Source organism: Syngnathus scovelli, chromosome 15, assembly GCF_024217435.2.
Source record: "Syngnathus scovelli strain Florida chromosome 15, RoL_Ssco_1.2, whole genome shotgun sequence".
NCBI lineage: Eukaryota > Metazoa > Chordata > Actinopteri > Syngnathiformes > Syngnathidae > Syngnathus > Syngnathus scovelli.
This window is the reverse complement of record NC_090861.1, coordinates 2,629,664-2,641,779: the sequence shown is the minus strand read 5'-3', so window position 1 is coordinate 2,641,779 and position 12,116 is coordinate 2,629,664. Positions and strand designations below refer to the sequence as shown.

Here is a 12,116-nt window from a genome sequence, read left to right as displayed (position 1 = left end):
TTTAAGCAGTTAAAATGTTTCCAAGTAGGTTACAAAGTTAAATAGAGTAATTACATTTTACTGATGTTATGAAAAGTTGGAGTACTATTCCAAAAAAAAAAAAACACCTTCTTTTAAAATACGCACTGCTTCCAAACGTTTGTGAATTCAATTCATTTCTAAGTTACATGAAAAAAATGATTAAAAAAAATGCTATATATTGCTTCATGTTAAGGTCAATTTTGGGAAAAAACACGAATAAAAATAAAAGTCCCCGTTTAAAAAAAAAAAGCAAATATTTGTTCCCGCACCTTTTCTTTGGCTGAAAATATTCAAATGAAACTGAAAGATTTTTTTGCATTTTATAGCTGCATAATATTTACAAAATGAATTTCATGAGACAAAAGCACTCAGTGACGTCACATTTTGCAGGTGTAGACGGAAATAGCGCATCAAATATTGACCTATAATTTCACTCATAAACCCTCCTTTTGTATTCCTATTCTTACTCTTGTTACATGCCTAATCCTCACTTGCACCTTGTTATCATCTAAAACACACAATCAATATCAGTCGAGTGCTGATAGGATATCAATGGCCCGTAGATTAGATTACTTGATGAGCAACTCGGAAATGGCGCGTTTTACATTTTAAAAAGGATCTCCGAACATGACAAGTTCACGTTACTTCATGCAAATTTCATGTGCACAATTGGAAATTAAATTTAGCTCTGCCTTGTGTATCCTATTTTCGTCGTACTTTATTCAAGCCCCCCCCCCCCATATTAATTTTAGCGGCTTGTGCACGCCGCACTAAAAACTTTTTTTTTTTCCAACCCACGCGCCCCCACGCCATTATTGAGAAGCCGTTTTAGAATTGCTCAAAAGCGAATAAGCGGGCACGACAAACAAAAAGACAACTATATTGTCCATGTTAAGCCAATATATATTTACATGTGGCGTATGTACAGAGTAACAAGTGTTCCATTGACAACAGAGCAACACGTCTCGTCGCGTTACGTCACGTCGCGAGCGGGGTCGGGTCAGCTGTTGTACTGGCAGGCGTTGAGACCCGAGGCGGGGCTCTGCAGCCCCCCGTAGCCAAAGCTGGAGTGGTGCTGCTTGGACTTGAGTCTGAGCGTGGCCAGGCTCGGGTTGCACGTTTCCCGGTAGACGCCGTAGGGCGAGCCGGCCGCTGCGTATGGGCAGGCTGACGACGACATGCCTGCTGCGTTGAGGCCCGGTGGGCCATGCGGAGGAGGCGGCGGCGCCGTGTTGAGGTTGCCGATGTTGTTGAGACCTGGCGGGGGGCCGCCCATGGAGGGCATGCCGCCGTGCGCGTGGGCGGCCGCGGCGGCAGCGGCGGCCGCTTGCACGCTCATGGTCGTGATGGGCGCCGGCGACGACGAGAACATGGTGACGGGCTGCGAGGTTAGCGGGCTCATGGAGTTGAAGAAGGGGAAGTTCTTGGGGCCGTGCAGGCTCTTGTTGGGCCAGTTGTTGTAGGTGTATGCGGCCGCTGCCGCAGCCGCCGCCGGGTACATGGGGTCGTCATAGGGCTGCATCAGGCCGCTGAACTGCGGCAGGTAGGCGTTCTTGCACAGGTCCATCTGCTGGTTGCGCTCGCGCTTGCGCCACTTGGCGCGCCGGTTCTTGAACCACACCTGCGCGCGACCAACAAACGGCAAAATGCACTCAGTATAGCCTATATGCGACGAAAATGGCGTGAGCCTAATTATTGGAGACACTTAATTGCATGGGCAAGCTTGCGCGAAGTAACCCCCCGCCCTCCCCCCCTCCCCAAATGATGTATAAAAATACGCCTGTCAATGAATGACAAACCATTTTCCAAACTTTACATATAGGTCGGATTTCCTCTTGATAAATTACACGTGCTGATTTAAAAAGTCACATGTTAGTTTCCTACCCCCCAAAAGGTTTTTAGTCAACTCTAAATAAAAATACATCCCTCAAAGTTTAAATTTATTAAGTATATCTTCAAATGCATCAATCGTAAACGACCAAATCGTTAAAAAATACGCATTTCTAAAAATGCCCTTTTCATTTTATAAGATACACCTATAAAATATATTTATTGGGTGTCCCTAATATTTTGGCTGGCCGTGCGGCCACATCGATAAATAGAAAACGCTCAACACGGTCCCATTCAATTAACCTTTACATTTTAAAAAGGGAATAAAGGTCGTCGCCTAAATTCTCCGAGCTGACAAAATCTGTATTTGTTGCCTGACTCTCTAAACTCTCTAAATGTCGATGAGAACGTAAATATGGAATGTATGAAAGAGCCTGACTGCACCTGCAGCAGCCAATAAATTCCAAACTGTTGGATTTATTTCGCCCCTGTTTGATGTGAGCATGATTGAAATGCAGCTAGGCATGCTTCGTTTTGATATTTTTTTTTTAAACATAAATCAGCAACCCAACATGAGTATGTTAGCATCGGCAATCCATTAGCGCACGTGGTGGTACGGATAAAACACCATTATTTATTGGTGTTTTTTTTTAGCAAATGAAAAAAGCATATGGAGACAAATATAGGGAAAATGACAGCTCTAACGTCTGCGCTTGAAAAAACTACACGCACTTGAATCTCCTAAAATAATATAAAATAAACATTTTGATATGAACTCCATGAATCAAAGAAGCGTTGACCCGCTCAAAATCAAACTGAAAAATAATGCCCATGAATTTTTAATTGTCTCTTCATGCTGACGTCATCATAAACATATTTATAAGCACGTTTATACCTACACTTCTTTACCGACCTTTTGCATTTCTCTCTCAGCATGTTTAAAAAAAAAAAAAAAAAGAAACTTGGGATTTGGAGATTTAGAGTGTTTTTCTACAATCCTGTTTGTTGGGTTATGTGGTAAAGTTGTAATGACTACCCTTATAAACCTCTTTCCAAAAATATTCGAAATGACCTCATTATTACGCACTTCCCTCAAAATTTGTGAATAGTTTTTATGCCCTTTGAGTACATATTTCAAACAAAATGCGTCGTTTTCAGCTTTGAAACGCACTTTTACGCGCGCTTTACGCAAACACATTTATTTTAGGAAATGCATTTTTGAAATCCAGTGACACCTTTGGGGTTATAATGACTGAGAATATTCATCCAAATTCCCCCTCAACTGACAAACTTGATAATATCCTTCAGATTTTGCTTTCTTGCGCAACTAAAATCCTCCCGCCCCTTCCATTTGTTGGCGCGCGGCGCGTCTCACCCTGACTCTGGCCTCGGTGAGGTTGGTCCACACGGCGATCTCCTCGCGCGTGCTCATGTCCGGGTATCGGTTCCGCTGGAAGGTGGCTTCAAGCTCCTGCAGCTGCTGGCTGGTAAAGTGCGTGCGCTGCCGCCGCTGCTTCTTTTTCTTGGGGTCGTCGGCGCACGACAGCGCCTCATCACCACCGCCGCTGACGCGCACATCGCCGCCGCTGACGCGCACATCGCCGCCGCAGCTGCTGCTGCTACGCTCCTTTTCCGCTGCATGGTCGACATTAAAAAGTACAACCGTCACTTAAAGCACATTGCATGACAAAACATCCAACGGTTCAGCAAAAAGGGACACAAGTGTCCAAGTGAGTTCTGCTTTCTAATAAATAAGTGCATTTACCCAAAGGCGATGTCCTTGACGTCACTAGTGTATTTTATTTAAGTTGAATTTTACGATGCGGTTAAAATTTACATTAAACGCCACAACTTTCTGTTTTATGTCAACAAATGGGGGGGAAAGTAATCTTATTACAAAAATAAAATATTCGATTTTATTTGAATAATTTTAAATTAAAATAAAACCCTCACTGTCATGACTCAACGTGTCCATGCACCGCTGCCACTTTTTTTGTCAACATGCACGCGCAAAGGTTAATCCCAAATCAGGCATCTGTTCAGAAACGTCTTGATGGTTGTTTGGACATATTTACCGTTTGGAAATATTTCAACTGCTTGATGTCCAACACCCAAACATCAAATCAACTGACTATTTTTGGTTCCATGAGTCACTCACGATAATCGTAAGAAGGAAAATACTTTATTATTATTTTTTAATATATAACTGAATTTTTAAAAATGACGTTTATTTTTAAGGTGGCTGGGAAAACTTTTTTAAATATATAAATCTACTTGCCAGAAGTTGTTTTGTAAAGACGGATTTAATTTCTTATTTCTAAGTTGGGCAACAAAAAATTAAAACGGCTCCTCCACAAACTCCTTCATAACTTTTCTTTTGCTCCCTCGAAATGTGCCAGTGCAAACTGTTATTCAGTGACGTGACATCAAACAAGACTTTTCCAGCTTTGGCATGCACGACCCCCCCACCCCCACATTAAATCATCCAAAATGACCTCCACCTCCCCTTAAACGGACACTTTAATATCCCTAATATAAATTTTTAAGGTTTTCCCATTAAAAATAATTTACCTTACAAAAACAATGCATCTTAAATGCTTTTTTAAAGCGCATTTTAAAAACACTGTCTATTAACTAAATATTTGCAAACACTGACGTGAGGATTTAAAAAAAATCTTTTTGAATGCTGCTTTTTAAAATAATTTAAAAAATAAATATAAATGAATAAATATGATCATTTTAACTTTTACGCTTGGCGTCCTGCAACTCAATTTAAGTTAGATTACTTTTCTATTTCCTTTTCTTGGTTTCTTGCTTCCTCCAAAAAATAAAACATCTAATAATTCCGGCACTCACATCAAACTGCAAATTAAAAAAAAATTAAAGTAATTTCAAATGCCCTCTCAAATGTATTTTTTTTTAATCATTTCGATCAGTACGCATGGCTATATTGGCTTAGCTAAAGACTTATTAGCATAAAGGTCCCCAAAGACGTCATTTGCAACTTTGCGTATGACCCCACTTCCCCTCATGTACCTGCCAGCTCGGCGTCCGAAGAGTCGCTGCTCGAGTGCTCTAAAGTCCCCCCGCGAGCGCTCGTGGTGATGTTGGAGCTTCTAGGCTGCAAGTGGAACGCGGGGCTCACGTCGCGTGACGCACGGGGAGGAGGAGGAGGTGGGTTCGGGTTCGGATTGGCGTGGGCTCGCACCACCGCCGCGGTCTCGGAGAGTCTCTCCAAATTCATGACACCTTGGAGGAGATTAGAAGGAGGGATGCAGACGAGTCAGGCAGGCCCGCGTTGCATGCAGCGCCGAGGGTCGGTTCGACGTAGCGAGGCGCAGACAAGTCCACGCCGAAGCCGACACGCGTGGCGACATGGGAGGGAAGGGCAGACAAAGATCCACTATAGTCCTATAAAAAAAAAACAGGCGGGGGGGCAATTTTGGAGTAATTCTGTCTTCTCGCCAGCTCCTTCCACGCGAGTCGTGACCACAGTGGAGGAGAAGGTTGAGCTCTGCTTGCGTGGGACCCAATTCACGCGGCCCCGCCCACTCTTGAGCCTGCCCCGAGCGTGACGTCACCAGACGAGACCTAAAAATGTGCAACGCGCAAATCAGCAACTTTTTTTTTTTTTTTTAAAGTGGCGTGGAACTTAAACACTCCCACGCAACGTCTCGGGAAAAATGTGGATTCACCCGCAGAATCCACACAAGAAAACGTTGTCATTCCGATGCAATACAAGTTTTTGGTTTTTTTTGTTTGGTTTTAGCTCAGTGCAGGCATGTTTGTAATGTGTGCAGACACCCCCGCACGGAGCCACGCCACGCCACGGCACACACACAACACGGCCTCTATATCGACGCGTGAATGAGCAAACATTTGCAAACGGGCCTGCCCGGTTACTGTTTCCCTATTCAATCAACGTAACATAGCTTTGAGCGTGCGCGCGCGCGTGGGTGCCTGCCTGCGTGCGCGTGCGTGTGTGTTATCGCCATCCCAGCTGACCCTTTTGTCTAATAAGTAAACAATCAGCTCCAATAAATGCCAACAGGGTCAAGGCACGATTTAAAAAAAAAATAAACATTTTATTCAGCCGTCCTTGGACGCGTCATGATCGAAATTCTGTAATATAGCTAATTTCTTTTAGATTTTTTTAAATTTTAGAAATGTTGACTATTCCACATTTGAGTAAAAATACCCAAATGTACAGTTTTAAACGCACCACTTGCGTAAATTAGGGGAAAACTTTTTGTTAAGCCATTAGTGCTTATAAACTCTGTGGGTCACATTAGTTACGTTTACGCTATAGTGCCCTAATGTCCGGTTTTAATTAATAAATCTTATATTTTCTTTTTTTTTTCAAATCCTGTTTGAGACAAGCTGATCACCGACTTAATGTTTATTTTACCACTTCGTCACTGACACTTGTAATCGAGCCTCGTTTGAACGCAACGTTTACGTGTGCCAATCATCTCACTGGTTTGGGTTTATCTCCAATTATATATCACTGTACTTGAACGCACCCACGTTGTCTCCGACTGAATGACAAAACATGCTTGTGTATTGATGAGGATGGACGTCAAAGATTTCACCTCTGAGTGCCCAATTTTATCGAGCGAGCCTTGAACGCACCTCCACAGATGTTATTTTTACAACTTGTTTTTATTATGATTGCGTTGAACTCGTTATGACCTGCTGTTTGTTCAAGTAATCCCAGGCTTTATCCAGTTTTATTGAACGGTCACTGAATGCAACATTTCCACATGACCTGACTTATGGTCTGTTTTACGTCTCTCACGAGTCCTTTTGACCGTTTTTATCGGACCGCCCTTGAATGCATCGCTTCATGTAGTGTCTTTTTTTTACTACTTTTTATGACTACTTGAACTCATTGCGACCTGCTGCTTTGAGACGGGGTGTATCCGATTTTATTGAGTGATTGAACGCAACACTTACACTTGACTTCTGTTTCTGTACAGTATTTGATTACAGTTAACGTTTTGACAATTGACCCTGTATGTCATTGAATGCATCTTCTGACTACTTTTTATTTTCACAGCCAACTCGCGCCTCTTAAGCCATAGCCTATATTCAAATTTAATGAACGGTCTCTGAATGTAGCATTCCATGTAGCATCCCGCTTGAACCTGTTATTTTTTTATAAAATGTCCAATTTCGTCGACTCGTCACTGAACGCACCACCAGTATTTCCTCTTGATGCATGGCGAGTGGCCCCTGTGAGTCATTTTCCACGTTTACCTACATTTTTGAGTGTATAGAAGGATTATAGAAAGATCCTTAAATGTCTCTTGGAATCTCTTATTTTAGTAAATGCTTATACTTTACTGATCAGTTTCCAAGTGAAGTTCCAGTTTATGCATGTCCGATTTTTACATGTAAAATTTGGACTTTGTTCTTGGAAAACGACTTTTTTTTGTAATGCTTGAATTTAAGGAATACAACCTGCGTCTTGTTTTTGAAAATGATTTGAACCACTTGTGTATTATAATGTTTGTTTTTCTATTTAGAAATCCAATTAGGATTATGATTATGATTATAGTTATGGTGAGCCACTGCAGTAGTTCATAAACACAGCAGACTAGTGTGTGCGTGTGTGTTGTGTGTGCGTGTGTGTGTCTGTCTGTCAACGTGCTTCGACTGGGATTGTCATCGGCGCCACAACTCCTCTTGTAAGACCTTTTTTTTTTGAAAATGAAATCCCATGCAGTCGGACCGGAAAAGTCCCCCTGAAGGCCCTTAGCTTTCAAAATTCTGACCTCCCCCGCCCGCTTCCCCATGTCTGAATGACGTGTTATATTTCGCGTTAAGGACTTTTATCTCGAGACTAAAAGTGTTTTATTTGATCATTCTAAAGGGATTATTATAGATTAAGGCAATTATGAATTTGATCCAAATGCGTAAATATTATGACACGTGTCTCAACACCGCACCAGGGTGATTAATTTTTAAATTTCAATTTTTTTTAATCGGTATTGCAGGCACGGTTGAGTGCTGCAACTTCCAATTTCAGATTAGACAGCATTTTTCCTATTCTTTCATTGTCTTTTTATTTTTTTTTTTGCACTCGGATGCATCCTAACATGACAGATGACGTCTTTTTAGTAGCGCTTCCACTTAATGACGCGCCTAATTAATCCTCGTCCTCCTCTTGCTCCTGGCATGAATCGCACATGACTTCTTTCTTGCAGGCTGATAGATGAGCGCTAATGTAAACAGTCAGCCTCCCTGCAGTCCTCGCGCTGCCGCATCCCACTTTGCTTGTGATGGATGGCTTCAGAAAGCCTTTCCATCCGCCGTTCGCCACCGACGGGTTAAAGGTCGGCGCTCGGTGCATTTTGCCCGCAGGTCGAAAAGTGCAAAAAAAAAAAACTAAAAGGCCGCGCGCGCGTGTTGTGAAAAAGTGGTCCAAACATGAGCGAGAAGCACTCGGCTGAAAGTGGAGCCCGCTTGCATGCCGCGTAACAAGAGAAGGACACGGCTGATTATTACCTTGGTGATATTTTCTTTTTTTTTTTTTTTTTTTTAAACCAACCTGCGTTGTCGGCAGGTGGGGAAACAAAACTCCAAATGAGCACTAAAGTGAGGGGAAACGCCGGAAAATGTCCGCTGCACGCGTTTTACATTGCAGTTGAGATTTTAATCAGTGTACGTCTTTGGTGTTCTAAGTATAAATTATTTTAGGATTGTTCTACTCTTGTATTTAGCGGAAACTCTTTTGTCTCACCCCCCCCCTTGTGTTATTAATGTTTCTTTTTTAATTCAAAGTTATAGATATTCTCCATAGCTCCACAGCGCTATTAAAAATCCTTATTGTTGCACCAAAAACGTACCTGCAGGGATTGCAGCTTGTCATCATGTAATCACATATGTCTGGACTGAATAGAAAATGAAGACACCAGGAAATGGTGTCGCCTAATCCAGAGAGTGACAAATGCGCTTTTAATTAGTGTAAGAGCAGCGAGAAGTGAAAAGAAAACTTTGGCTCGTCGTCGTGTCTCATTTTGCATGTGTCAGCATGGCAAATTGATCCTTTTTTTCCCCTCCCTTACAAGCAGATGACGAGGCATGCAACTGCATCTAATTGTAATCGTCAAGTAAGATCTCGATTTGTACCTGCACCCGCGCATGAGATGATATTCTTGGACAGATGTAGTTCCATAATCCAGCTGCCTGGGGTGGGGGTGGGGCAAGGGGCTGTAAACAGAGACACAAATTGGAATCAACGAAAATAACACCAAAATTCATCTGTTTAATATATTGGGGTTAAACTGTGCGCGTTAATGAATAAACCATCCGAGATGTTATAGTGTTGAAGGATCGCGGTGAGCAAATGTGATTTTTAATTTAAACAACAAATTGTCATAAATTCAAACGGAGTTTTGAATGAGTAAATAAATTCTACATTTGGATTAATTCGACTACACACGCGTGCGCGCACACACGATTTAGTCTAGCCGCTGTCAAAGATCGCTTATGTTAAAGAAGATGCTTCACCCTACACCCTTTCAGGACAGCCAAAGGTGACTGAAATACCCATTTAAAAAATCTCCTGCCCTGTTTAAAATGGAGTCTATATAGTTGTTAATATCGTTTCTCCTTACCGTTTGTATGTCGGCTCACAGAAGAATGGAAAAAAAAAAGTGCTCGAAGCTCAGGCTTTCTCCATACGCTTCAAATCCACAAGGTGGTGCGTTCACGTGCATCGACTTGTTTGCTTTGGAGCGTGTGCGGCGGCTCGTCGCTTTTTGGGGGGCTGCGCGCCCTCACCGTTCAGTGACGTCACTCGCCCCCCCAATTCTTAGCAGCATCCTCATCTTTCTCATGCCGGCAAGATTTTCTTCATGGAAAAATGCGCACAAATGCACATTCCCACCTGCGTTTCTTGGACGGTGAATTGGCGAATGATTTTGCAATGGAAGCTTGTTTTTTTATTTATTTATTTGCTCTTTTTCCAGCTTTGAATACATTTTATTACACAAACAGTTTAATCACTAACATCTTTAATTTGGCAAAGCTGCGTTCTGAGTATAAGCACATTTCAAACCTTTCTATATGTGAGTGAACACAATAATTTGTTTTGCTGCTAATTAACAATGGCAATGTTATTAAAAGAAAATGGATTAAAAATGACGAGACTGTCTAAAAATCGTTTTTACATAATTTTTTAATCACGTTATCTGTATATTGCAAGTTAAAATAATTATATTGGCGGATGCGGAAATATATTTTTTAAAAAGCTGCAAGTGAAAGAAAACACATTCATGTTTGCATCAGATACTAACAAAATGTTAAAAGGGAATGAAAAAAAATACAATTAATGACATTGTTTTTTTCTTAGCCCCAAGTTACCTCTGTATTGTTTCTGGGCCAAAATGCCCTTAGCTTACCAAACAAAGAAAAATGGACACAAGGTGGAAATGCAACATGAATGAAAGTCAACATTGTGTGCGAACAGTGGCAGTGGATGCTCAGTTGCTCCACGTGCAGGCCACATCGCCATTGACAACTTGTGAGGCCTGCATTGCTACACACACACACATGGACGGACAGAGAAACACACACACGGCTAATTAGCAGGCTGCTGGAATAGTGCGATTACCCAACGAGTGGCTACAGGAGTTAAGTACTACCCTGAAGGTGAGGCCTACTCGTCTGTCCTCTGCAAATAGGTGAAGGGATTATTTGGCCCTTTAGCGCCTGTCTGTGTGTGTGTGTCGAGGGGGGGGGGGCTCTAATTATTGGCAAATAGCAGCATCCAAACAAAAGCTTTTGCTGGGCTCATCACAGACGCATGGCGTCTTTTTTTTGTCCTCGTCAAAATCGGCTGAAAGTGCTCATGACGGCTGTCGCGATAAATGGCAACAAAAGAGCCTCGTGACTGTTGAGCACAATAATAACACGTGTCTTCACTTTTGTCATTTCTAGACTTGAAAAAGCACAATGACGTGCTTGCAAAATGGAGGATGGACCATGGCAGCCAAGCGGAGACTGTGGAACATCACGATTATCCAAAATGAGAATGCGGGTAAGTGGAGACTGCAGAGTATCATGCTGTGAGCCAATGCCACATTGAATGCATCATTGGTAGCGAGATGCTAACAGATCATGCTAGCAAGGCGACACTTTTGACATACGAGGAGATTAAGGGCTGTGGTGGCCAACTGGAGACTGTGGAGGAAAAATTACTTAATGCTAAAAGTTAAAGTTTGACCTTGAAAGTTTTTACTTCCTGTAATGTGAGCGCCATCTTCTCGTTCGGGCGCCGAACAAACGATTTAACAGCGGCGAGTTTGTTTTGCATTTAGCAACAAATTCCCAACAGGGTTAAAAGAGGCTTTTTGTTCTTTTGCTGTCACTCGTTGCGCTCATCCTCCCCTTTTCCACTATCAAAATTCTTTAGATCGCTCCTTGATGAATTGTTTTTCAACATCTGGTCGTTGCTGGCCTCAACGGCAGCAGAAGCAGGACGAGCCTCGGTGAGATTTACGACGGCGCTTTACGGGATCGTGTTGCGCTGCGCCGGCGCTTTAAAATAATTCCCTCGCTTCTATTCATACGTATAAAACAATCTGATGTCATTTTGAAAAAAAATGTCAAAATAAGGTCACTCAAAAGTCCTTTCTGTAGCGTTAGCTACTTCCGCATCTGAGAAGCTCATTTGACTTACTAGCAGTCACATTTAGCATGATCTGGTACTGGTTAGCATGACAGCTATGTTCAAGAACAAAATAGAGCTCACAAATACAAACCAAATCATATTTTCAGTATTAGCCGAATTGATTTATTAGCTTTTGTTGTTTTTCGCATTAGCCCTTTTCTTGCTAGCAGTTTAGCATTAGCATTTTATTTGCTGAGCTTCTCCATTTCCTCATGGTCTGAAAGCGATTGGGGATGGCGTCCAATTTTCCATCCTTTGAGGTGCTCTTTTTCCTCTTTCCCCCTTCCCCCCTTCCTCTCTAACTTGAGAATGCTCGGAGAATTTCCTTTCAAGCGGGCCCCATAAAATGACTCGTGATTACCACACGGACGCTTTACCGCAATGTTTGCGGCGCGGAGTCGACCACTCAGCACATTTTTCAACCATTGCGACAGCAACAAGTGCGTTGTCGTAGAGCAGCTATTGTTAAGCTTTGTCGCAAGATGGCAACCGGCCACCGTGTCGGCCATCTTTGTTGTCAGCGTGACACCGCGTCGGCCATCTTTGTGGAGTGTTTTGCCACTGAGCTCTCCTTTACTTTGGATTT

The 12,116-nt window shown here is 42.4% G+C and overlaps 2 protein-coding genes across 10 annotated transcripts in view; one reads left to right on the top strand and one right to left on the bottom strand.

The window, feature by feature from the left end:
* The window catches only part of LOC137840961 (uncharacterized), a 44,388-nt gene that overhangs the window by 1,282 nt on the left and 30,990 nt on the right, over positions 1 to 12,116 (top strand). For 6 of the 8 annotated variants that reach the window (XR_011088193.1, XR_011088192.1, XR_011088194.1 and 3 more), the window contains one exon: positions 10,798 to 10,897. Coding sequence is in view for 4 of the 8 variants with exons in the window: in XM_068653146.1 (XP_068509247.1) it covers positions 10,829 to 10,897 (69 nt within the window). In the remaining 4 variants the exon portion in view is untranslated. The other 2 variants (XR_011088195.1, XM_068653148.1) reach the window with 1 other exon arrangement.
* pitx1 (paired-like homeodomain 1) lies at positions 328 to 9,084 on the bottom strand. Of its 2 annotated transcripts, XM_049741883.2 has the most exons (4): positions 8,986 to 9,084; positions 4,888 to 5,442; positions 3,227 to 3,486; positions 328 to 1,642 (listed from the first exon to the last, which is right to left on the bottom strand). In XM_049741883.2, exons 2-4 carry the CDS (start codon positions 5,093 to 5,095, stop codon positions 1,022 to 1,024), a joined length of 1,089 nt encoding a protein of 362 aa, XP_049597840.1. In that variant the 5' UTR covers positions 5,096 to 5,442; positions 8,986 to 9,084; the 3' UTR covers positions 328 to 1,021. The 2 variants fall into 2 exon arrangements, with proteins under 2 accessions (XP_049597840.1, XP_049597841.1); XM_049741884.2 differs by lacking the exon at positions 8,986 to 9,084 and having other exon boundaries at positions 4,888 to 8,547.

What these genes read in the sequence shown, in the direction of transcription:
- pitx1 (XM_049741883.2), bottom strand. Translation starts at nt 5,095, where the DNA reads ATGAATTTGGAGAGACTCTCCGAGACCGCGGCGGTGGTGCGAGCCCAC. An exon ending in TTCGGACGCCGAGCTGGCAG is followed by an intron (nt 3,487 to 4,887) that starts GTACATGAGGGG and finishes TCGACCATGCAG; the next exon opens with CGGAAAAGGAGCGTAGCAGC. An exon ending in TCACCGAGGCCAGAGTCAGG is followed by an intron (nt 1,643 to 3,226) that starts GTGAGACGCGCC and finishes GGTCGCGCGCAG; the next exon opens with GTGTGGTTCAAGAACCGGCG.